Source organism: Poecile atricapillus, chromosome 29 (assembly GCF_030490865.1).
Source record: "Poecile atricapillus isolate bPoeAtr1 chromosome 29, bPoeAtr1.hap1, whole genome shotgun sequence".
In the NCBI taxonomy this organism is placed as follows: Eukaryota; Metazoa; Chordata; class Aves; order Passeriformes; family Paridae; genus Poecile; species Poecile atricapillus.
The window spans coordinates 1,897,593-1,921,947 of record NC_081277.1 but is presented as its reverse complement, the minus strand read 5'-3'; the positions used below and the strand labels follow the sequence as shown (position 1 = coordinate 1,921,947).

The 24,355-nt window shown below is 59.1% G+C and overlaps 1 protein-coding gene across 2 annotated transcripts in view; it reads left to right on the top strand.

Moving 5' to 3' along the window:
* Positions 1-830: 830 nt before the first annotated feature.
* Positions 831-24,355, top strand: part of GFRA2 (GDNF family receptor alpha 2) — a 30,801-nt gene continuing 7,276 nt past the window's right edge. The window contains exons 1-5 of one of the 2 annotated variants that reach the window (XM_058859424.1): positions 831-888; positions 2,949-3,008; positions 11,379-11,693; positions 15,434-15,517; positions 20,713-21,061. In XM_058859424.1, the coding sequence (XP_058715407.1) occupies positions 2,969-3,008; positions 11,379-11,693; positions 15,434-15,517; positions 20,713-21,061 (788 nt within the window). In that variant the 5' untranslated portion in view covers positions 831-888; positions 2,949-2,968. Of the gene's footprint in view, positions 889-2,879; positions 3,009-11,378; positions 11,694-15,433; positions 15,518-20,712; positions 21,062-24,355 lie in introns of those variants that run through there. The other variant, XM_058859423.1, reaches the window with a different exon arrangement.

The window sequence follows — 24,355 nt, the reverse complement described above, 5'->3', positions numbered from 1 at the left end:
CAGCCCGAGCCGAGGTGCTGAGGCTCCTCCCGGTGTTTTTGGGACGAGGAGAGCGGCTCTGTCCCCGTTCTTGCCTAATCCAGCACGGGAACGAGCTCGGCCGCCGTTAATGGGATCGGAATTAAAGCCCGGAGCCGGGAGGGAGAGCAAATCCAGCCCATCCCGACGGGATTTAAAGGGAGCGAGGGGAGGAATCAACTCCTGTGCGGGAGCAAAGCAGCGCCACGGAGGGGTCTCCATCCCGCAGGGAATGCTGGAGCGGGATCCTCTGGAAGTGCTCCAGGCGTGCCCGTCCCTGCCGGAGGCACTGGGAGCACTGGGAGCACTGGGAGCTGCCTGTGTCCCTGCAATCGGCTTTGCTGATTAACCTCGTCATCCCCAAAATGCCGACAATGAAGTTGTGGAGTTTTTTGGGTGTTTTGTTTTTCCCTCCCCCTCAAATCCGAATGTTTCTGCGTGCGCTCGCTGCTCTCCCCCGGCACGACGAGGCCTTGGCGATCTCCTCTGACCCCAAACCCCTCTGCATCCCATCCTAATCCCTCCCTTTTCCCTCTGAGCCGCTCCAGACAGAGCCCTCTTTGTGCCGGCAGGGCTGGGAAGGGCCCGGACCGTCCCCCGCGCCCTCCTGCGCCATCCTCGCTTCTCCCCAAGGAGAATCCAACCTCCCCTTCCCGCAGAAGCCGCGTGAGGAGCGAGGATGGGCAGCGGGGTGCTGCCCCTGATTCCAGATGCTCCCGGGATGTGAATTCGGCTGGAATAAATCCCAAAGGAGAGGCGAGGAAGCCGCCTGCTCCTGCTGAGGCGCCGCGATCAGTCCCGAGCTGGGAACGCTCCGGGATTAACCCCGTGCCCCCCCTCCCTCCCGGCAGAGCCAATTAATATTCTCAGGTAATTAGAGAGGGGCATTTCCCGGCGGATCCCGCTGTTCCCACCCCCAGCAGGCTCTGAGGGAATAAAATCCAGGGAAAGGGCGGCTGGAGCCGAGCGGAGCCGCTGAGGGGACAAAAAGGCTCCAGGGGTCACCTGGGGGAGGGCGAGGTTCCCCCTGGGCCTGGGAAGGCCGGGCAGGGAGGGAATGGAGAGGCCGAGGAGTTGGGAGAGGAGCGGATCCCTGCTCTGGGAATTCTCTCCCTGGCTGCGAGGTGCCACGGAGACAGGAATTAATGAGGAAATCAGGCGGGATTGATCCAGGGATCCAGACAGGATTGATCCAGGGATCCAGGCAGGATTGATCCAGGGATCCAGGTGGGATTGATCCAGGGATCCAGACAGGATTGATCCAGGGATCCAGGCAGGATTGATCCAGGGATCCAGGTGGGATTGATCCAGGGATCCAGACAGGATTGATCCAGGGATCCTGGTGGGATTGATCCAGGGATCCTGGTGGGATTGATCCAGGGATCCAGGCAGGATTGATCCAGGGATCCAGATGGGATTGATCCAGGGATCCAGGCAGGATTGATCCAGGGATCCCGGCAGGATTGATCCAGGGATCCTGGTGGGGTTGATCTGGGGATCCAGGCAGGATTGATCCAGGGATCCTGGCAGGGAACGAGCAGGAATTTGCTCTCCTGAGGAAGGGGCAGAGGGCCCTGGGCACGGCCCGAAGCAGCTCCCGCTGTTCCTGGGGTCTCATCAGAGCGCGAAGGGGAGGGAGAAGAGCGGGATCCGCGTCCCGGGAATGGCACTGCTGGGAATTCTGCCTGCAGGGGGACGGGTGTAACACCCAGAACAACTCGGGAATGGGGAGAGCTCCCCAAACCCCTCCTGCTCCCCAGCCCCTTTGCGGGGTGATCCAAGTGGAGAATCCTCCCCATTCCTGCCTCCCGGGATAGGATCCGCCATCCCCGGGGCTTGTGGGGTCCTGACCCCAAATCAGGGACAGAGAGAGGGGTGAGAGGTTCGGGCACCCCATGGGGGCTGGAGGATGAGGAGGAGGAAGCCGGGGAGGCTGGACCGTGTCCCTACAGTGGGGTGGTGACCCCATTCCCGGTGTGGGGCAGAGGGGAAGGATGAACAGGGAATTTCCGATGGGAATTTTGGGTTCCCTGGGCTGGGGGCGTGTCACATGTGGGTGTGACCCTCTCAAAAAAAAACCCCGCAGTGGGGAGGGCGCAGCACCCGCTGGGTGCCCCCGTTTGGGTGGGGTCCCCCTGGCACAGGTGGGGTCCCCCTGCGACCCCAGGGGTCCTCCGTTCCCGTGGCCGTCACCCACCCAGGGCTGCGGCACCATGCCCCCCGGTGCCCCCCCGGTGCCCCCCAGTGCCCCCCGGTGCTCCTCTCCCACCCCACCCCACCCTCCTCTCCCTCTCCCTCGGATGCAGCACCGGGGGTGGAATTTGGGGCGGGCGGGGGTCTCGCCTTCGCCTCTGCGGCAGCGCCGGGGGTCCCCGGAGGGGCCGGGCAGGTGCATCCCAGCGAGGAGAGGGACGGATGGGAGATGGAGACGGAGGATAAGGCGGAAGGCGAGCCGGGGGGTCCGCATGGAGCCCCCCCGACCCCCGCCCCGGGCGGAAGGGCGGCCCCGGCGGAGGGGCGGGCGGGGGCAGGGGCGGGGAGGGGACGGCGGCCCCGCCGGCTCTGCCCCTTCGCCGGGGCTCGGCGGAGCGCAGCCGCCCCTCGCCGCGCCCCCTCCCCGGCAGCCGGAGCTCGGCAGAAGCCGGCGGGAGCCCGGCGGAGCCGCCGAGCCCGGAGCGCGCAGCGGAGCCCGGCGGGGATGCGGGAGGCGGCGAGCGGCTGAGGACCCGGCTCCGCGCCGGGCGGAGCACACCCCCCTTCCCTTCGCTTCCAGCCCACCGGATTTGGGATCTACCTGACCGCCTTGGGATTTATTTATTTTTAATTTTTTTTTTTTATTGTTCCCCCCCCCACCTTTTTTTTTTTTCCTGATTTTTTTTTTTTTTTTTTTGCCCGATTTTTAACATTTTTATTTTTTTGCACACGTGGAGGAGCGCGTGGATTTCCTACCATGATCTTGGCAAACGCCTTCTGCATCGTCCTCTTCGTAGGTGAGTGGCCCCGGCGGGGGTGCCGGAGGGGGGTGGCGGCTGTCGCCTGGCCGAGGTGGCGCGTCCCCCCCGGGGCGAGGGGCTGAGCCAGCGAGCGAGCCCCTCCGAGCTGGCACGGGCGCTGCGGCACCAGAGGGGCACGGAGAGGGGTTTAACTTCATTTCCTATTCCCCGGCAACTTGAAATGGGGAGGGGGACACGGGGGACACGGGGGACACGGGGGACACGGGGGGCACAAGCCCAGCCGCCCCCCTCGGGGCCGGATCGCCCAGGAGCCGAGCCCTGCCCGTCTCCCTTCCCTTCTCCCCTCGGTAAACCGGCGCGGATCGGCGTTTCGGGGGAGATCTCCCCGCTTCTCCCCCGTGTCTCCCGCTGCCCTCCATCCTGGCTGCTCCCCCCCACCCCTCCGCGCCATTCCAGAGGTTGGGAACGCGGCGTGGAGACTCGGCTGGGAAAGTTGAGCTCGTGGCTCGGGTGCCTGCGCTGGGGAATCGCGCCCGGATCGCGCCGGAGCCGCGGGCGGCTCGGCTCGGAGGAGCTTTGTGCCGGGAGAACGCTCCCAATTCCCGGGGCAGCCTCCTCTGGAAGGAGCCGATGGAAAGGGGACCGCCCGCAGCCCGCGCTGCCTTTGGGGTGAAAAGGAGAGGAAATGGGCAATGGTCGGGCTCTGCCCTCCGAGGATCGGGCGTGTCGCGCTCCCGGTGCCATTCCCGGCTCCCGCATCCCGCGGCTGCCTGGGAAGCGATCCCAGCTCGCTGCAGCGCCCGGAGAACTTTGCGGAGCCGGCCTGGCTCGGGCACCAGGGACAGGGACCAGGGACAGGGACCAGGGACAGGGACCAGGGACAGGGACACGAGGCACCAGGAACGGGGACAGGGACAGGGACCAGGGACGGGCACCAGGGATGGGGACAGGGACACGAGGCACCAGGGACGGGTACCAGGACCAGGGACATGAGGCACCAGGGACGGGCACCAGGGACGGGGACAGGGACACGAGGCCGCCGGGGGAGGCTCGGAGCTTGGCACGGCCTCGTTCCAGGGGGACGCGGGGCTGGGGGTGCTCTGCTCCCGGCTGGAATGGGGGGCACGGGCTCTGCCCTGCTCCCAGCTCCACCCGAAACGGGGAGGGGGCACCCGGGGGGTGGGGGTACCCCTCGAGGGGGTGCCCGGGGGGTGCGTGCCCCCCAAAGCTTTGGGGAGGGGGGGACAGAGAGCGGGAGTCGAGCTCTAGGTGGGGGCAGCCCCTGCCCAGGGGATGCCGGGGTCGGGGGGCTCGGGCGGTGCCCTCGGACAGAGGGAAAGGGGTGCTCGGGGAGCGGGGTGGGGACACGAGAGGGGCCAGCCTGGCTGGGGGCACAGCTGGACATCTGGACGTGTGTCCAGGCACAGCTGGATGGCTCATGGAGAGATTTGGGGCGCAGGGACCCCTCAAGGGGACAGGGTTGCCCCACCTCAGGCATCCAAACCGGGGCCCACCCGCCCTGACAGCGGGGCTGGCATCGGAGCAGGACACGGTGTCCCTCCACCCCCCCATTCCCGGGTGTGCCCCCCACCATTCCTGGGTGTCCCTTCCCCCCATTCCCGGGTGCCCCCCCCCCCATTCCCGGGTGCCCCCCCCTCCCCCCATTCCCGGGTGTCCCTTCCCCCCATTCCCGGGTGCCCCCCACCATTCCTGGGTGTCCCTTCCCCCCATTCCCGGGTGTCCCTTCCCCCCATTCCCGGGTGTCCCTTCCCCCCATTCCCGGGTGTCCCTTCCCCCCATTCCCGGGTGTCCCCCCGGCTCTGTGGCCGCAGGGCGAGGATGAGGAGCTGGACCCCGAGCAGGGACCCTGCACCCCCAGGTTTAGGGACGGGGTGACCGTGGCGCTTTCCACGGCGTGGCCTCGCGGTGAGGATCCTGGAGCAGGGAACATCCAGCTCTTCCCATCTGGGATCATTCCCGGGAAGCCAGAAAATCCCTTTGCTCCTGGCTGGAAAGCTGCGTGTTCCGGAGCGATCCTCGCCAGGAGAAATAATTCCCTCTGAAGCTGCCGGGTGTCCAAAGGTCTCTGGCAGAAGCAGAGCAGGAGAACATGGATTAGAGCTCGGGAAGAGGTGGCTGGAGCCGGGAGGAGCCGTGGGAGAGGCAGGAAAAGGGGCCATGGCCTTGTGCAGCCTCCTGTAAATCCTCACCATGCTCCGGCACCTCGAGCCTGCCGAGGATTAGTCGGGAATTCTCTGCAGATGTTTCAGCGTGGGGAGCTCGGGGAGGGCGGCTCTGCTGGGAGGGGTTTTTTGGGGATAGAAAATGCCCCTCCTCAGTTTCCCCCTCCATCCAAGCTCCCCTCTGGAGCCTTGCTGGGAATGGGGAGCAGGAGGAGCGGGGGGCTCCGGGAAAATCCCCCAGCCCAGGCTGATTCCTGCGGGATTTGGGGGCACCACGACAAAGGGCTGTGCCTGCCCTTCCTGCTCCAGCGGGATGTGCCCGGCTCCAGGATCTGCCTCCAATGGTGCCGGATGCTCCGGGATGCTCCCGGACCCTGTTCCCTGCAAAACCGTGGGAGAAAGGCGGAAAAAATGGCAAAAGCCCAGGACTGGGGCCAGCTCAGCCACACAGCCCATCCCTGCTGCTTCCAGAGGGTGGATTTACCGTGGCATTCCCAGTCCTGGCACCGGGATGTGCTGCTGAGGACGCACAAGGATATTCCAGGTGGTCCTGGGGCATCAGGGCAAGGATGTGTCCGTGCCTGTGGAGACAGGAATGCGGCCAGAGGGGATTTTTGGGAAGAGAATTGGGATTTCTGGAGAAGTGTGGAGCTGGGAGCCGGCTTGGGGCAAGCACTGCTGGAGCTGGGAGAGGATGGAATGTGGGGGAGCTCTGGAATGGTTCTCCATGTCTGCTGGAGCTCTGGAATGGCTTTTCACACCCGGTGGAGCTCTGGAATGGTCCTCCAAGCCCCGAAGAGCCCTGGAATGGTTCTCTGTGTCCATGGAATTCTGGAATGGCTCTCCATGTCCATGGAATTCTGGAATGGCTCTCCATGTCCATGGAATTCTGGAATGGCTCTCCATGTCCATGGAATTCTGGAATGGCTCTCCATGTCCATGGAATTCTGGAATGGCTCTCCATGTCCATGGAATTCTGGAATGGCTCTCCATGTCCATGGAATTCTGGAATGGCTCTCCATGTCCATGGAATTCTGGAATGGCTCTCCACGCCCACTGGAGCTGAGGGATGAAGCTCCGTATCTGGTGGAGCTGTGCGATGGCTTTCCACACCCAGCTGAGCTCTGGAAAGGCTCTGTGTCCGTGGAGCTCTGGAATAACTCGTCATGTCCATGGAATTCTGGAATAGCTCTCCAAGCCCGGTGGATCACTTTGGAATGGCTCTCCATGCCTGGAAGAGCTCTGGAATAGCTCTCCATTCCCGATGGATCACTCTGGGATAGCTCTCCATGGCCAGTGGAGCTCTGGAATAACTCTCTGTTCCCAAAGGAGATCTGGGATAGCTCTCCATGGCTGGTGGATCTCTGGGATAGCTCTCCATGCTCAGTGGATCACTCTGGGATAGCTCTCATTGCTCAGTAGATCACTCTGGGATAGCTCTCATTGCTCAGTAGATCACTCTGGGATAGCTCTCCATGCCAAATGGATCTCTGGGATAGCTCTCTGTGCTCAGTGGATCACCCTGGGATAGCTCTCCATGGCCAGTGGATCACTCTGGGATAGCTCTCCACACCTGGTGGATCACTCTGGGATAGCTCTCCACACCCGGTGGATCACTCTGGGATAGCTCTCCATGCTCAGTGGATCACTCTGGAATAGCTCTCCATGCCCAATGGATCACTCTGGGGTAGCTCTCCACACCCGGTGGATCACTCTGGGATGGCTCTCCATGGCCAGTGGATCTCTGGGATGGCTCTCCACACCCGGTGGATCACTCTGGGATAGCTCTCCACACCCGGTGGATCACTCTGGGATAGCTCTCCACACCCGGTGGATCACTCTGGGATAGCTCTCCATGCCTGGTGGATCTCTGGAATGGCTCTCCATGCCCGGTGGATCACTCTGGGATAGCTCTCCATGCTCAGTGGATCACTCTGGAATGGCTCTCCATGCCCAGTGGATCACTCTGGGATAGCTCTCCACACCTGATGGATCACTCTGGGATAGCTCTCCACACCCGGTGGATCACTCTGGGACAGCTCTCCACACCCGGTGGATCACTCTGGGATAGCTCTCCACACCCAGTGGATCACTCTGGGATAGCTCTCCATGCCCGGTGGATCACTCTGGGATAGCTCTCCACACCCGGTGGATCACTCTGGGATAGCTCTCCATGCCCAGTGGATCACTCTGGAATGTCTCCCAGGCCCTGGAGTGGTTTCCTTGCGGCCACAGCTGCGGCAGGATTGGGTTTTCCCAGCTGGATTCCTCGGGATGGGATTTCCTGGCCTGTGAAGGTGCAGAGTTCCAAAGGCTCATCCCAAAGCACCATCCACGGTGTGCCGAGGCTCCAGCGTTCCCGCCCCCGGGATCAGCCTTTGGGAGTGCCTGTGTCTCCTCCGGTGTGCCGGGAATGTCCTTCCATGGATCCCGGATCCTGCCGTGGATCCCGTGTGGAATATAATCCTGGCAGGCCAGGCCTGGCCTTCCCAAGGGGAATCTGCTGCTCCAGACTGGATCTAACGTGGATCTGGGGGCTCCTGGACGCTCTCCAGACCTCCCGGAACGCAGCGGGGCTTGTTTGGGGACATTGGCTGAACATCGGGATTGCCGGGATCTCTGGGATCTCTGGGATCATTGGGATCACTGGGATTGCTGGGATCGTTGGGGTCACTGGGATCATTGGGATCTCTGGAATCTGTGGGATCTCTGGGATCGCCAGAATCGTTGGGATCACTGGGATCTGCTCCGCGCAGTGACCACAGCCAGCAGAGGTGTCCCCACCTGAGCCCTGTCCCTCCTCAGAGCTCCCCTGGCAGCCGAGGCGGGCAGAGCTGGCCAATGCCACCTGCTCCTGTGGGGCACAGGGAGGGACAGCCCCAGTGCCACCAGCCCCAGTGCCACCAGCCCCAGTGCCACCAGCCCCAGTGCCACCCACTCCAGTGCCACCTGCTCCTGTGCCACCTGCCCCAGTGCCACCTGCCCCAGTGCCACCCACTCCTGTGGGGCACAGCAGGACCCCAGTGCCACCTGCTCCTGTGGGGCACAGGGAGGGACAGCCCCAGTGCCAACAGCCCCAGTGCCACCAGCCCCAGTGCCACCAGCCCCAGTGCCACCTCCTCCCGTGGGGCACAGCAGGACCCCAGTGCCACCTGCTCCTGTGGGGCACAGGGAGGGACAGCCCCAGTGCCACCAGCCCCAGTGCCACCCGCTCTCATGGAGCACAGGGAGGGACAGCCCCAGTGCCACCAGCCCCAGTGCCACCTGCCCCAGTGCCACCAGCCCCAGTGCCACCAGCCCCAGTGCCACCTGCCCCAGTGCCACCCACTCCTGTGGGGCACAGGGAGGGACAGCCCCAGTGTCACCAGCCCCAGTGCCACCTGCCCCAGTGCCACCCACTCCAGTGCCACTCTCTCCCGTGGGGCACAGGGAGGGACAGCCCCAGTGCCACCCGCTCCCGTGGGGCACAGGGAAAAGACGCGTGCCCAGCCCCGGGGGTGGCAGGGGGGGACACACGGGTGGCCCCTGTCGCGTTCCTGTAGGTGTCACTGTCCCCCTGCCAGACCCGGGCTGGGAAGGGGCTGCCGGCGGTGGCCGGGATGGTGCCAGGCGGGTGGGGACGGGGACGCGGCTCCCGGGGACCTTCACCGAGGGGTCACCCCTGTTCTCCGCCCTCGGGGGGCACCAGGGCGGGCACAGAGCGGGGTCCCCTCCCCATCACCCCCTGCAGGGTCCCCTCCAGGTCCTGTCATTCCCATTTTTGCTGCTCCAGGGCTTTCCCTGGAAGCTGGAGGGTGGAGGAGGGGGGCCAGGAGTGACAGCGGCTCCTGCCCAGGCGCTGCCTGTCCCCAATTCCCCCGAGAGGCGACAAGCCAGGCTTGGTCCTGCATTTAGCAGGATTCTATTTCCAGGAGGAAAAACCACCACGGAAATGATGGGAATGGTGGGAGAGCTGTGGGAACGCGGGGGGCAGGAGGGGACGGGGCTGGCCCGGTGCCATCCCGGAGAGAAGAGCCTGTTCCGAGCCGCAGCTGCCCCGCGGCCCTGGCGAGGCCGAGCGCTCCAAAAGCCATGAGTCAGACGCCCTAAAAACCCCGTGACGGGGCTGAAAACGATGAGCAGCCAAATCCAAGCCGAAGAGCGGCGTGTGCAGGGAATTGGGATGGACTCGCTGCTTCCCGTGACTCCGGAGAGCGCCGGGAACGCGCCGGGTTATTGATTTGTTTGGATGGAATATGGAACGCGAGATCCCGGGGCGGAGGTGTGGGGTTAACCCCGCTCCTTCCCAGCCCGCACCTGGGAATCTCAGCTGCCGGAGGAGCCAGCGGCATCCCTGGAAGTGCTCCAGGCCAGGCTGGACAAAGCTTGGAGCAGCCGGGGATAGGGAAGGTGTCCCTGCCCGTGGTGGGTTTAAGGTCTCTTCCCACCCAAAGCGCTCCAGGGTTGTTGGATCTCGCTCCATGGGCAAGGACACCTTCCACCAGCCCAGGTTTCTCCAAGGTGGCCTCGGGCATTCCCAGGGATGAGGCAGCCACAGCTCCACTGGGAATTCCATCCCAGCCCCTCCCTGCCTTCCCAGAGAGGAATTCCTTCCATTTCTGCAACCTCAATTTCTCCTCTTTCAGTTCGACCTTTAAAAGCCCTTCCAACCCAGACAATTCCAAGATTCCCTGGCACTCCCAGGCTTTTCCAGCTCGACATTTAAAACCCATCCCAAGCCCAACCATTCCAAGATTCCGTGGCATTCCCAGGCTCTTCCAGTTTGACCTCTAAAACCCCTTCCAAGCCCAACTGTCCTGAGATTCCGTGGCACTCCCAGGCTTTCAGCTCCATCTTTAAAATCCCTTCCAACCCAGATAATTCCAAGATTCCGTGGCATTCCCAGGCTTTCAGCTCCATCTTTAAAATCCCTTCCAACCCAGACAATTCCAACATTCTGTGGCATTCCCAGGCTTTCAGCTCCATCTTTAAAATCCCTTCCAACCCAGACAATTCCAAGATTCCCAGGCCGGGTTTAGCCAGGCTGGGCTGACCTCAAGTGACACCAGTGGGATGCCAGGGCGGGATCCTTGGCAGAATTCCTCTCCTTTGGTGGAGGGAAAGAGAAAAAAGGAAGGAAAACAGCAAATTAAAACCTGCAGTGAATAATCTCAGCCACCTCCAGGCACAGACACAACCCCTTCATCCTCAGGTCCAGCTTTCCCATCCTCAGGCACATCTTGCCCATGGAATTCCAGAATTCCCAGCCTGCTTTGGGCTGGAAAGGGGCTTAAAAATCTCATCCCAAACCCCCTCCCACCTCTTGGAGCAGTGCAGGGGATTTTTGCACAAACTCAGGTGGATTTGGGGCTTCCCAGTGCTGAGTCTGAGGTGTCCATCTGAATTTCCTGGGGGTTTCATTGGAATTTCTTGGGGTGTTCACTGGAATTTCCTGGGATTTTCACTGGAATTTCCAGGGGTGCCCATTCCTCTTTCCTGGGCTGTTCACCTGCCCTAGCTGAGCTGCTCACATGGGGTTTCAATCTGAATTTCCTGGGGAATTGATCTGAGTTTTGTGGTGTTTTCGTCTGAGTTTTGTGGAGTTTTCATCTGAATTTCCTGGGTGCCCATTTTTTTCTCACTGGGGTCCACATCTGCCCTATCTGGGGGACTTCTGTGGGAGGGTGCCAGGAGGTGAGGGTGCTCCGAAGGTGAGGGTTCTTCTGAGGGTGAGGATGCTCCTGAGGGAGGGTACCAGGAGGTCATGATGTTCCAGGGGGTGAGGATGTTCCAGGGGGTGAGGATGATCCTGAGGGTGAGGATGTTCCAGAGGGTGAGGATGTTCCAGAGGGTGAGGATGCTCCTGAGGGTGAGGATGTTCCAGGAGGTGAGGATGATCCTGAGGGTGAGGATGTTCCTGAGGGTGAGGATGTTCCAGGAGGTGAGGATGTTCCTGAGGGTGAGGATGTTCCTGAGGGAAGGTATCAGGAGGTGAGGATATTCCAGAGGGTGAGGATGTTCCAGAGGGTGAGGATGTTCCAGGGGTGAGGATGTTCCAGGGGGTGAGGATGTTCCAGGGGGTGAGGATGTTCCAGGAGGTGAGGATGTTCCAGGAGGTGAGGATATTCCTGAAGGAAGGTATCAGGAGGTGAGGCTGCTCCTAAAAAAGGTTGCTCACCTTCCTCCCTCACCTGTGCCCTCTCTCTCCCTCTCTCTGTCCCTCCCTCGCCTTTCTCCGGCCCAGATGAGATCCTGCGCTCGCTGGCCGGGCCCCCCTCGCCTCCAGCGCCGGCCCCGCCGGGCTGGCGAGTGCCCGTGGACTGCGTGCGAGCCAACGAGCTGTGCGCGGGCGAGCCCGGCTGCAGCTCCCGCTACCGCACCCTGCGGCAGTGCCTGGCCGGGCGCGACAGGAACACCATGCTGGCCAACAAGGAGTGCCAGGCGGCCCTGGAGGTGCTGCAGGAGAGCGCCCTGTACCACTGCCGCTGCAAGAGGGGCATGAAGAAGGAGCTGCAGTGCCTTCAGATCTACTGGAGCATCCACCTGGGGCTGACCGAAGGTACCGCAGAGCGCGGCGGGGCGGCCTGGGGCGGTGGGGATGGGAGAGGGGTCCCGGTGAGGAGATCTGGGGATGGGGAGAGGGGAGACTGGTCCCAGTGAGGAGTTGTGGGGTGGTGGGGATGGGAGAGGGGTCCCGGTGAGGAGATCTGGGGTGATGGGGATGGGGAGAGGGGGCCCAGTGAGGAGTTGTGGGGTGGTGGGGAAGGGAAGAGGGGTCTGGATGAGGAGTTGTGGGGTGATGGGGGTGGGGAGACCCCAATGGAGCTCCCTGGGGGTGATGGGGATGGGGAGAGCCTGATGGAGAGCCTTGGGGTGATGGGGAGAGGGGTCCCCAATGGAGAGTTCTGGGGTGATTGGGGATGGGGAGACCCCAGTGGATCAGCCTTGGGGTGATGGGGATGGGGAGAGGGGTCCTGTGCTGGTTTAGGACAAATTTGGAAGGAAAATTCCAAAGGGGCGCTTCTAAAAAGCAGAATCAAGAGGCCCTGCTCCCGGATGGCTCAGGAAAAGTCACCCCAGGACAGAGGGGTCCCCGATGGAGCACCCTGGGGGTGGTGGGGATGGGGAGGGGTCCCCGATGGAGCACCCTGGGGGTGGTGGGGATGGGGAGGGGTCCCCAAGGGAGCACCCTGGGGGTGGGGGGGATGGGGAGGGGGTTTAGGTGAGCTGGGGGAAATGGGGTGAGGGGTGGTTGGGTAGCTCGGGCAGGGCAGGTGAGCAGGCCAGGAAATTCAGATTAAAACCCCAGGAAATTCAGATTAAAACCCCAGGAAATTCAGATTAAAACCCCCAAAACTCAGATTAAAACCCCAGGAAATTCAGTTTAAAACCCCATGTGAGCAGCTCAGCTAGGGCAGATAAACACCTCAGGAAAGAGGAATGGGCACCCCTGGAAATTCCAGTGAAAATCCCAGGAAATTCCAGTGAAATTCCCAGGAAATTCCAGTGAACACCCCAAGAAATTCCAATGAAACCCCCAGGAAATTCAGATGGGCACCTCAGACTCAGCACTGGGGAGCCCCAAATCCACCTGAGTTTGTGCCAAAATCCCCTGCACTGCTCCAAGAGGTGGGAGGGGGTTTGGGATGAGATTTTTAAGCCCCTTTCCAGCCCAAAGCAGGCTGGGAATTCTGGAATTCCATGGGCAAGGTGTGCCTGAGGATGGGAAAGCTGGACCTGAGGATGAAGGGGTTGTGCCCGAGGATGTGGGAAAACCATTCCAGAGGGTGGGAAAACCATTCCGGGGGTGGGGAAACTGTTCCAGAGGGTGGGAAACTGTTCCAGAGGATGTGTGGGAGCTGTACCTGAGCTCCCCTGGGCGCAATTCCCTCCCAATCTGGGTCAGCGCAGGAAGCATCGAGCCCCAAACCCGGCCCAGAGCGGGAATTATGCCTTAATTGTTTTCTCCCCCTCATTAACAACCTTTTCCCAGGGTTTTGTGGGAATGAATGAGGGAACAGGGATGGGAACTGTACCTGGAGGAGGAGGGAAGGGCAGGGATTAAGGAGAGGTGGAAGCTCTGCTGCGATCCTTTACACAAACCAGGAAAAGCCACTGGGAACCCAAATTTGGGCCTTTTAGCGGCAATTCCGGGGTTCCCCCGCTGCCATCCGAGCTCTCCCTGCTGTTTGGGAGGCTCCAGCCTCATTCCTGGGGGTTAATTGAGCTCCAGGCAGGCCCGGTGCCCTTCCAACGCTGGCTAATTTCCCTGGCGAGCAGCAGGAGTCAAGCGGGTGTTCCATTATTTATGGCCGCGATGGAGGGGAGGGCGCGGGGCCGCCTGAACGCGCTTGGATAAAGTGGGAAAGGCGGAGAGGGCAGAGGGAATGGCCTGGAGAGGGATTTAGATCCTGCTCCCGTTCCCGGTGATGATCAGGAGTGGATGGAGCCACCCTCGGGCTGCTCCGAATTCCCGAATTCCCGAATTCCCAAATTCCATCGCCCTGAGAGCAGCGGTGACGTTGCTGGGATCCCAGATTCCCAGATTTCTCCCAGATTTCCCAGGAATGTTGCTGCAGAGCAGGATTTGCATCCTGTTCCCATTCCCAGTGATAATCAGGAGTAGCCAGAGCCGCCCTTTGGCTGTTCCAAATTCCCAAATTCCCGAATTCCATCTCCCTGAGAGCAGCAGTGACACCGCTGGGATCCCGCAGGGAACGGGGACATCCCAGCAGGTTCTTTCCCTCCCAGATTTCCCAGGAATGTTGCTGTGGAGCAGGATTTGCATCCTGTTCCCATTCCCAGTGATGATCAGGAGCGGACAGAGCCGCCCTTGGGCTGTTCCGAATTCCCAAATTCCTGAATTCCCAAATTCCTGAATTCCCAAATTCCCAAATTCCATCTCCCTGAGAGCAGCGGTGACACCGCTGGGATCCTGCAGGGAATGGGGATATCCCAGTGGGATCTTTCCCTCCCAAATTTCCCGGGAATGTCACTGGGCTTGGAGCAAACCCTCCTGCTTTGCTCCCCCTCTCCTTTCCCACACGGGGGTTTCCAAGTGATCCCCGAATTCCTCAGGAAAAAGGCTGCTGCCTCAGGACAATGACAACTCCGGGATCCTTTTGGTGGAAAACCTGGAATTCCCGGAATTCCCGTTATCCCCAGCACTGAGGCACAATCCCAGTCCTGGCTCCAGCAGGATCCAGCTCTTCCCATTCCACCTGGAATTTTTTGTGTTCTGGAAGATTTGGGACCATCTGGGATCCATGCAGGGATTCTGGAATGCCTGGAACAGCGGGATCGATATTCCAGCAGCCTCCAAGCTGGAGCTTTCAAAGTCCGGCCAATGATTATTTATTTGTATATTTCTATTTTTATCTCCATTATTTGCATTTTTTTCTGCGGCTGCTGGGGTTTGGGGAGAGCTCCTTGTCCTGAAATCCAATTTTTCCCCATTTTTTTCCCGGAGTTAAACCCAGCAAAACCCCCTGGATTTACCCTGAAATCAAAGGTGGGAGAGGGGCAGATTTTTATCCTGCCTGGATCAGAGTCCTTCTGGAAGGGGTGGATTAGGATAAACCCAATTGAGGGCTCAGTGGTGAGGGGCATGGAAATATTCCCATTTTCCCAAGGAATGGGGTGGAAAACCATCCTGCAATCTGGGTTTGTTTTTTTTTTTCGTTTTTTAGGTGGTTTTTTTTTTTTTTTGTTTTAGGGTTTTTTTTTGGTGTTTAGGATTTTTTTGTTTTTAGAGGGGATTTTTTATGTTTTCAGGGTTTTTTTTTTAGGTTTTTAGAGGGTTTTTTTAGGTTCTTAGAGGGTTTTTTAAGGTTTCTAGGGTTCTTTTAAAGGTTTTTAGGATTTTTTTTTTTAGGTTTTTAGGGTTTTTTTGGGTTTTTAGGTCTTTTTAATGGTTTTTAGGGTTTTTTTTTTAGGTTTTTTTTTTAGGTTTTAAGTGGTTTTAGGGCATTTTGTAACAATAAAAGAACCCAGAGTTGAGTGTGGGCCCCAAATCTTCCAGCCTGGAACTCAGCGCCCATCCCCATGGAATTCCCAATCCCAGTTCCCTCAGCTCCCGGGACCCTTCAGAACACAGCCCTGACTTCCCAAGCAGCCCAAATCCCCCAAACCAATCCCAAATCCCCTTTTCCTTTAATTCCCGACCCATTTTGCTTTCCCCTTCCTGGGAACCGGGGCAGGATGGGGGGTGCCTGTCCCTGGAGCCGCCCGAGATTATTCACCGCCAGCTTTAATTTGCTTTTTCCTCCCTTTTTTTCCCTCCTTTTCCTCCCACCGAAGGAGAGGAATTTTATGAAGCCTCCCCGTACGAGCCGGTCACCTCTCGTCTCTCTGATATATTCAGACTCGCTTCAATTTTCTCAGGTAATAAAAGCGCCGTGTTTTATCTCCTGCTGCCGAGGCAGAGCCGTTCCCAGCCAGGGAAAAGCTCCCCCTCCCTCCCCGGCCTTCATCCCTCGCTCCTCCAGCTCTTCCAGCCTCTCCTTCCCTCCCGTTCTCCCCGGATTTGGGGCTCCCCAGAATCATTTTTGGGGCTTGGATGTGTTTTGGGGTGGATTCTTTCTGTTTCAGGCCGGGATTTAGGATTTTATCCCTTGGCCCCAGCTGCCGCCAGGTTGGGTTTATACAAAATTGCTGGAAAACCTGGAATTCCCGGAATTCCCTTAATCCGTGTTGCACAACCCCAGCCCCAGCTCCAGCGGGGTGCAGCCGCTCCTGTTCCACGTGGAATTCCTGAGGATTTGGGACCCTCAGGATGGGGTGGAGCTGGGGGGGCCCCGTTTGCTGTTCCCTGCCTGGGGCAGCAGCCTCGAGCCCAGCTCTGGGAATTCCGCTGGGAGAGGGGTGCTGAGACCCCTGGAGCATCCCTGTGTCCCTTTGGAGCATCCCTGTGTCCCTTTGGAGCATCCCTGTGTCCCTTTGGAATCTTTGGAGCATTCCCTGTGTCCCTTGGAACCCTTTGGAGCATCCCTGTGTCCCTTTGGAGCATCCCTGTGTCCCTTTGGAGCATTCCCGTGTTCCTTAGAACATTCCTGAGCCCCTTGGAAGATCCCAGTGTCCCTTTGGAGCATCCCTGAGCCTTTTGGAACATCCCAGTGTCCCTTTGGAGCATCCCTGCATCCCTTGGAACTCTTTGGAGCATCCCAGTGTCCCCCTGGAACATCCCCGTGCCCCATAGAACATTCCTGAGCCCTTTGAAATCCTTTGGAGCATCCCTGAACCCCTTGGAACATCCCCGTGTCCCTTAGAACATCCCTGAGCCCCTTGGAGAATCCCTGAGCCCTCTGGAGCATCCCTGAGCCCTTTGGAATCCTTTGGAGCATCCCTGAGCCCTTTGGAGCATCCCTGAGCCCTTTGGAATCCTTTGGAGCATCCCTGAGCCCTTTGGAGCATCCCTGAGCCCTTTGGAATCCTTTGGAGCATCCCTGAGCCCTTTGGAGCATCCCTGAGCCCCTTGGAGCATCCCTGAGCCCTTTGGAGCATCCCTGAGCCCTTTGGAGCATCCCTGAGCCCTTTGGAATCCTTTGGAGAATCCCTGAGCCCTTTGGAGCATCCCTGAGCCCTTTGGAATCCTTTGGAGAATCCCTGAGCCCTTTGGAGCATCCCTGAGCTCTTTGGAATCCTTTGGAGCATCCCTGAGCCCTTTGGAGCATCCCTGAGCCCTTTGGAATCCTTTGGATCATCCCTGAGCCCTTTGGAGCATCCCTGAGCCCTTTGGCTCATCCCGGTTTCCTCCTCCAGGGAACCCAAACTCCTCCACCACCGGGAACTTTGTTTTTCCCACCCATTCCCGTGACGGCGTCCCCGGGTCACGCCTCAGCCCCTTCCCAAATCCTCAGGGCGCTGCCTCGGCTCCTCCTCTCTCCTCCCGACCCTTTCCAACGCTGGGATTTGGGGGGCTCCCGATGTCCCCACACCTGGGGACACCCTCAGCTCACCTGGGGTCACCCTCAGCTCACCTGGGACACCCTCAGCTCACCTGGGACACCCTCAGCTCACCTGGGGTCACCCTCAGCTCACCTGGGGGTACCCTCAGCTCACCTGGGGACACCCCCAGCTCACCTGGGGTCACCCTCAGCTCACCTGGAGACAATCTCAGCTCACCTGGGGTCACCCCCAGCTCACCTGGAGACACCCTCAGCTCACCTGGGGCACCCTCAGCTCACCTGGAGACACCTTCAGCTCACCTGGGGCACCCTCAGCTCACCTGGAGACACCCTCAGCTCACCTGGGGTCACCCTCAGCTCACCTGGGGACACCCCAAACTCACCTGGGGTCACCCTCAGCTCACCTGGGGCACCCTCAGCTCACCTGGAGACACCTTCAGCTCACCTGGGGCACCCTCAGCTCACCTGGAGACACCCTCAGCTCACCTGGGGTCACCCTCAGCTCACCTGGGACACCCCAAACTCACCTGGGGCACCCTCAGCTCACCTGGGGACACCCTCAGCTCACCTGGGAGAATTTATGTGGGAAAAGGAGAATTTAGGTGGGGAAAATGAGGATTTAGGTGGAAAATGAGGATTTAGGTGGAAAATGAGGATTTAGGTGGGAAAAGGAGGATTTAGGTGGGAAAAGGAGGATTTAGGTGGGAAAAAGGAGAATTTAAGGTAGGAAAAAGGGGATTTAAGAGGTGCTTAAATCGGCTGTGCAACCCCCGCATAACCCCCGTGCAACCCCCGCATAACCCCCGTGTAAAAAGCGCGGATCACCCTCCCCAGGCAGCGGGGGCAGAGAATCCCGGGCTGTGAATCCCGAGGAAATCACATCCTGTCGAGCTCCCGTTGGGAATTCTCCCTGCGGGCACCACACCCAAGCTCTGGGTGGGCATCCAGCCCTTCCTCCTCCTCCTCCTCCTCCTCTGCCGCTGTCCCCGACGGCCGTGGGGACCCTCAGAGGGGACAGCTGGTGGCCCCAGCCCCCGGCCCCGCTCCTCGGGCCCCGTTTCCTTCTCTGCTCATGAAATTTTCATGCTCGTGCTTTATTAATGAGCTCCCCAGGAGCGCGGAGCTTCCAAAGCCGCGGCTCCATTAAAATGCAGCCGGGTCCCTGCAGGTCTCGGGCAGGGCAGCAGCGATGCTCCCGAGGATGAGACAATGGGCTGGAGCTTCCCACGGCTCCCAAAATCCCGGCTTTGTGCCGGAAATCTGCTCGCCATTCCCAGGGCTCGGGGCCGGGGTGATCTGGGCTGCAGGGAGGGCTCAATGCATCCCCCAAAACCAGGGGAAGTGAAGAGACCCAGATATCCCCACCTCTTAAATCCCTATTTCCCCACCTCTTAAATCCATTTTTCCCATCTCTAAAATCCCCTTTTCCCATCTCTTAAATTCCCCTTTTTCCCACCTAAATCCTCCTTTTCCCCATCTCTTCAATCCCTTTTTCCCACCTAAATCCTCCTTTTCCCCATCTCTTCAATCCCTTTTCCCCGACCTCTTCAATCCACTTTTCCCCACCTAAATCCTCCTTTTCCCACCTCTTCAATCCCCTTTTTCCCCTCCAGCTCTTTCCATCCTCTGGAGAAAATCCAAACCATCCATCCCTGCCCCCTCCCGGATTTGGGGTTTGGCTGCCAGGCCGGGGATGAACCCTCAGACATCTCCAGGGGTGTCCAGCTCTGGAGCGGCGCCTTTGGCACATCCAGGGCTGTCTCCAAACAGCTTTTCCCCCTGGATTTGGAATCTCCTGGCAGCACAGCCTGGGTGAAGGGGACAGGGGAACCTCTCTGGTGTCACAGCGTGGGGTGGCACCGGTGGCACCGAGCCCCAAAAAACTCCAAATGTCCCCCAGAGGCAGCAGGAGGTTGGGATGGCACCAGGAAGGGGCTTTGCCTTTTAATTGGGATCCCTGGATCCTCAGGATCCCTGAATCCTCAGGATCCCTGAATCCTTCAGGACCCCTGAATCCTTCAGGACCCCCGAATCCTCAGGATCCCTGAATCCTCAGGATCCCTGAATCCTTCAGGACCCCTGAATCCTCGGGATCCCTGAATCCTCAGGATCCCTGAATCCTCGGGATCCCTGAATCCTCAGGATCCCTGATTCCTCGGGATCCCTAAATCCTCGGCATCCCTGAATCCTCAGGATCCCTGATTCCTTGGGATCCCTGAATCCTCGGCATCCCTGAATCCTCGGCATCCCTGAATCCTCAGGATCCCTGATTCCTCGGGATCCCTAAATCCTCAGGATCCCTAAATCCTCAGGATCTCTGGATCCTCGGGATCCCCAGCAGGGCCGTGCTGGTGGCTCTCAGCTTGGGGACAAAGGGAAAAAAGCCCCCCCCAGCGCTGTCCCCTTCAGGGTGGCTGGGGGACACCCAGCATTTGCCATTTGCTAATTAGCAGCACCCTGCAATTAGGCCAATTAGGAGCCAGCAGAAGCTGGGAGCCGGTGGAGGAGAATCCATGGATTTGGCTGTGGAGGGGAGGGAATGAGGGATGAGGTGGCTGCAGCAGCAGCACCTGGGCCACGGAGCGTGATCCATCATTCCGAGCAGAAAAAAAGGAAAATTCAGCGTTTGTTCCCAGCCTGGGGCTCGGCCTCGTCCGTCCTCTCCTGAGGGAAGGAATTCCCGGGATGGATACGGGATTGATCCTCTCATCCCTTTCATCCCTGACTGGAGCTGTCCCAGTTTTGGGGAGCCCCAGGAGGGGCTGTGGGGGCCACAGCGGAGTTGGGTTGATTATTCCGCTTTTGGAGCTGAATAATTATTAATTAATAATTAATAATTAATTCTTCTTTGAAGAATTGACAAAAAGAAAGAAATATTGCAAATTCACAGCCTGGATTCTGCCCAGAGGGCTTGGGGGGTGTTGATCCTACAGATTGTGCCTGGAATGGGATGGGATCAATCCCGGGCTGGGCTGGCAGTGCTGGGAGGTGACACCGATGCCAGAGGGGTGGCACTGCTGCCGTCACATCTTCCCCAGGTTCAGGGCATTTCCCCACCCTGGTTTTCAGGAATTCTTCCCATCCCAGGCTCAAGGGTGTTTCCCATCCCAGGTTTTAGAGCTTCTCCCCAGGTTTTAGGGATTTTTCCTAGGTTTGAGGGCCTCTTCCCATCCCAGTTTTGATGGCATTTTTTGAGGACAGGTTTGAGGACATCTCCCTTGGTTTGAAAGTTTCTCCCCATCCCAGTTCAAGGGCATTTCCCCATCCCAGTTTTGAGGCCATCTCCCCAGTTTTGAGGAATTCTCTCCATCCCAGTGTCAAGAGTGTTTCCCATCCCAGGTTTTAGGGCTTCTTCCCATCCTAGTTTTGGAGGAATATCCTCAGCTTCGAGGGCATCTCCCAATCCCAGCTCAAGGGAGTTTTCCCATCCCAGCCTTGAGGACATCTCCCCAGATTTGAGGACATCTCCCCAGATTTGAGGACATCTCCCCAGCCTCAAGGACATCTCCCCAGCCTCGAGGACATCTCCTGGTGACAAGAGCCTTTCCCCCACCTCAACCCCATCTTCCCAAACCACCTCCCACCTTTGAGGGCACCTCCCCAGCTTTGCCACCACGTCCCACCCCTCCGTCCCCACCTTCCTGACCCGTCTCTCTCGGTGTCCCCGGGCAGGAATGGACCCGGCCACCACCTCCAAGAGCAACCACTGCCTGGACGCGGCCAAGGCCTGCAACCTCAACGACAACTGCAAGCGCCTGCGCTCGGGCTACATCTCCACCTGCAGCCGGGAGCTGTCGGCCACCGAGCCCTGCAGCCGCCGCAAGTGCCACAAGGCCCTGCGCCAGTTCTTCGACCGCGTGCCCAGCGAGTTCACCTTCCGCCTGCTCTTCTGCTCCTGCAAGGACCCGGCGTGCGCCGAGCGCCGCCGCCAGACCATCGTCCCCCTCTGCTCCTATGAGGACAAGGACAAGCCCAACTGCCTGGACCTGCGCGGTGCCTGCCGGACGGATCACCTGTGCAGGTAAAGGGTGCAGGGGGGTTCTTCTGGCACGGGTCAGGTGTTGGTGTCACCACCCTGGCATTGGTGTCACCACCCTGGCATTGATGTCACCCCCCTGGTATTGGTGTCGTCCTCCCAGCATTGGTGTCACCTCCCTGGCATCAGTGTCACCACCCTGGCATTGGTGTCATCCTCCCAGCATTGGTGTCACCTCCCTGGCATCAGTGTCACCACCCTGGCATTGGTGTCACCACCCTGGCATTGGTGTCACCACCCTGGTATTGGTGTCATCCTCCCAGCATTGATGCCACCACCCTGGCGTTGGTGTCACCCCCCTGGCATTGGTGTCATCCTCCTAGTGTTGGTGTCACCACCCTGGCATTGGTGTCACCACCCTGTCATTGGTGTCATCTCCCTGTCATTGGTGTCATCACCCTGTCATTGGTGTCATCTCCCTGGCGTTGGTGTCATCATCCCAGTGTTGGTGTCACCACCCTGGCATTGGTGCCACCACCCTGGTGTCGGTGCCACCACCCTGGTGTCAGTGTCACCACCCTGGTGTTGGTGTCACCTCCCTGACATTGGTGTCACCCCCGGTATAAATGTCACCCCCCCGACATTGGTGTCACCCCCGGTATCAATGTCACCCCCCCAGCACTGGTGTCACCCCCAGCTCTGTTTCTCCCTGCATTTCCTTGGGAAGCAGCACCAGGACAATGCCCTGGGGAGATCCATGGGGAAAATCCCAGGAAACAGGGATGGAGCCGCATCCCCCAAAACCTTCCCCGGCTGCCGAATTCCCGTTCTTTCCCCCTTGGAAGCGCAGAGCTGGGAGCTGAGGCTCCTGTTCCTTATGAAACCCATTTGTCACAGGGCACAACCCCTCCTGCCCCCCTCGGCAGCCGGATCCGCTTCCCGACAGCTCCGGCTCCTGCCGGGAGCGGGATCTTTCTCCCATCAAGGTGATGGAGTTTCCCGGCGCTCGGCAGGGAAATAAATGCGAGCTCCGGGTTTTCCTCGGGCTGCGAGCGGAGATGTTTGAAATGTGGGAATGTGGCTTTTTATCAAAAAGTAATCCAAGGAGCCGGTGTCCATGAATAAAAGATACCCGGGAATGGCAGCTCCTCTCCATCAGCGCGCTCCGAGGTGGATGCTGCCGATGGATCCGCGCTCGGAGAGGGATAACGGCGCTGGGGGGGCTGCAGAGGCCACGAGCTTTAATTCCTGCATGGAATGAAATCCCCACTCAAGGAGGGAAAGGGGGAAAGGGCGGCAGCTGCTGGGAGTGTTTGCTCCAAGGTGGAAATGCAGTTTTTTTGGGAGAAGCGTGTGAGAAGCTGGATGGGGGCTCTTGCTCTGGAAAATACCCAAATCTGGGATTTATTTGTGTTGGTTTTGCTGTAACATCAGGGATTTTTTTCCTTGGGATGGGGCATGGATGCACTCCTTGGGTTTTCAGGAGAAAGTCCCATCTCATCCGCTCTTCTCTGGCAGCTGGGAATGATGGGACACAAAACCCCTCGGTGTCCCCTCATCCCAAAGGAAAAGGCAGTGCCGTGGCATTTCCAGTTATCCAGGAGTTTATCCAGCCAAAACCCCTCCGTGTCCCCTCATCCCAAAGGAAAAGGCAGTGCCATGGCATTTCCAGTTATCCAGGAGTTTATCCAGCCAAAACCCCTCCGTGTCCCCTCATCCCAAAGGAAAAGGCAGTGCCGTGGCATTTCCCATTATCCAGGAGTTTATCCAGCCAAAACCCCTCCGTGTCCCCTCATCCCAAAGGAAAAGGCAGTGCCATGGCATTTCCCATTATCCAGGAGTTTATCCAGCCAAAACCCCTCCGTGTCCCCTCATCCCGAAGGAAAAGGCAGTGCCATGGCATTTCCAGTTATCCAGGAGTTTATCCAGCCAAAACCCCTCCGTGTCCCCTCATCCCGAAGGAAAAGGCAGTGCTGTGGCATTTCCCGTTATCCAGGAGTTTCTCAGTCCCACATCCCAGCCCGATGCTCATCCCGATCCGACAGGGGCCTGGCGAGGGCACTGGAGCCGGAGCAGATCCCGAGTGCTCCCAGAGCCGGAGGTGACAGGAGATGAGATAATTCTCCTGCCAGAGTAATTAACCTGCCAGGGTAATTAATTAACCCTCCTGGCTCAAAGCCTAATGAGGGAAAACCCTCTGTGCTGGGATAAGATTTTCCAGAGGGATTTTTCCTGCATGGAGGTCGATCCAGCAGCTGCTGCTCCTGCAGGACAAGACTTCCACCCCTAAAAGAAGCAGAGGAATTGGAGGAGAGGGAAAATGATTATTCCAGCATGGAAAACAGCCCTTCCAGAGCTTTTCCTGGCCCTCCGTGCTGTTTTCCAGCTGTGTGGGGCTGCTGGGCTTGGACACCAGCCCCGTCCCCTCGGCCACAAAGGTCACAAGGAAGCCACGGGATGCTCCATCCTGCCGGGAATGGCTCTGGATGTGGAATGTTCTGGATGCAGGAGGGGACAACATTCCCTGTTGTCCTTCCGGAGGCTCCAGGATGTCCCTCCTTGTGTCCCCTCAAGAACTCACACCCTGCTGAGGGCACAGGACCTTTGGAGTGCAGGATCTGGCTTATCCTGGGCTGAAATCCCAGGTTTTTTGCTCCATGTAAATCCATTCCAGCAGCTTCAACCCAGCCGCAAATCCCGTGGGAGCTGCCCCAGGACTCCGGGAGCAATCGAGCCATGATTTGTGCAGCTCGGGAAGCTTTTCCCAGCCTTTCCCAGCTCAGGAAGCTTTTCCCGGCTCGCAGGAGCCTGACAAAGTCCCAGAGTTTTTGCGGCTGATTGCAAGGGACAGGTTTTAGCTCCCGGAATACAAAAACCTTTGGCGAAGCACAAACCTCAGCGAAGGGGAAAGGGAAGGGAAGGGGAGAAAAGAGCTGATTTCAGCAGCTGCAGCTCGCTGGATTTTTCATCTTGCATCAGCAAGTCGGGAACACAAATAATCTGCTCTTACACGCTCCAGTGGTGCCGGTGCCGAAGAAATTCCCAGCCTCCACTGGCTGGAGCTCCTCGGCATCCAAAGTGGGGATGTTGGATCATTTCCCCGGTTTTTATCCCAGTTTTTGCCGTGTTTAAATCCAGGGGGGGTCAGAGATGCTCCTCCTCCCCGGGGTATTTGGGAACCAAGGATTTTGGCCGGGGTTGGAGTGGGGGTGTTGTGTCATTTCCCAGATTTTTATCCCAGTTTTTGCTGTGTTTAGCTTTAGCTGAGGGGGTCAGGGATGCTGCCCCTCCTGGGATATTTGTTTGTCAAGGATTTTGGCCAGGGCTGGGCTGGAGCTT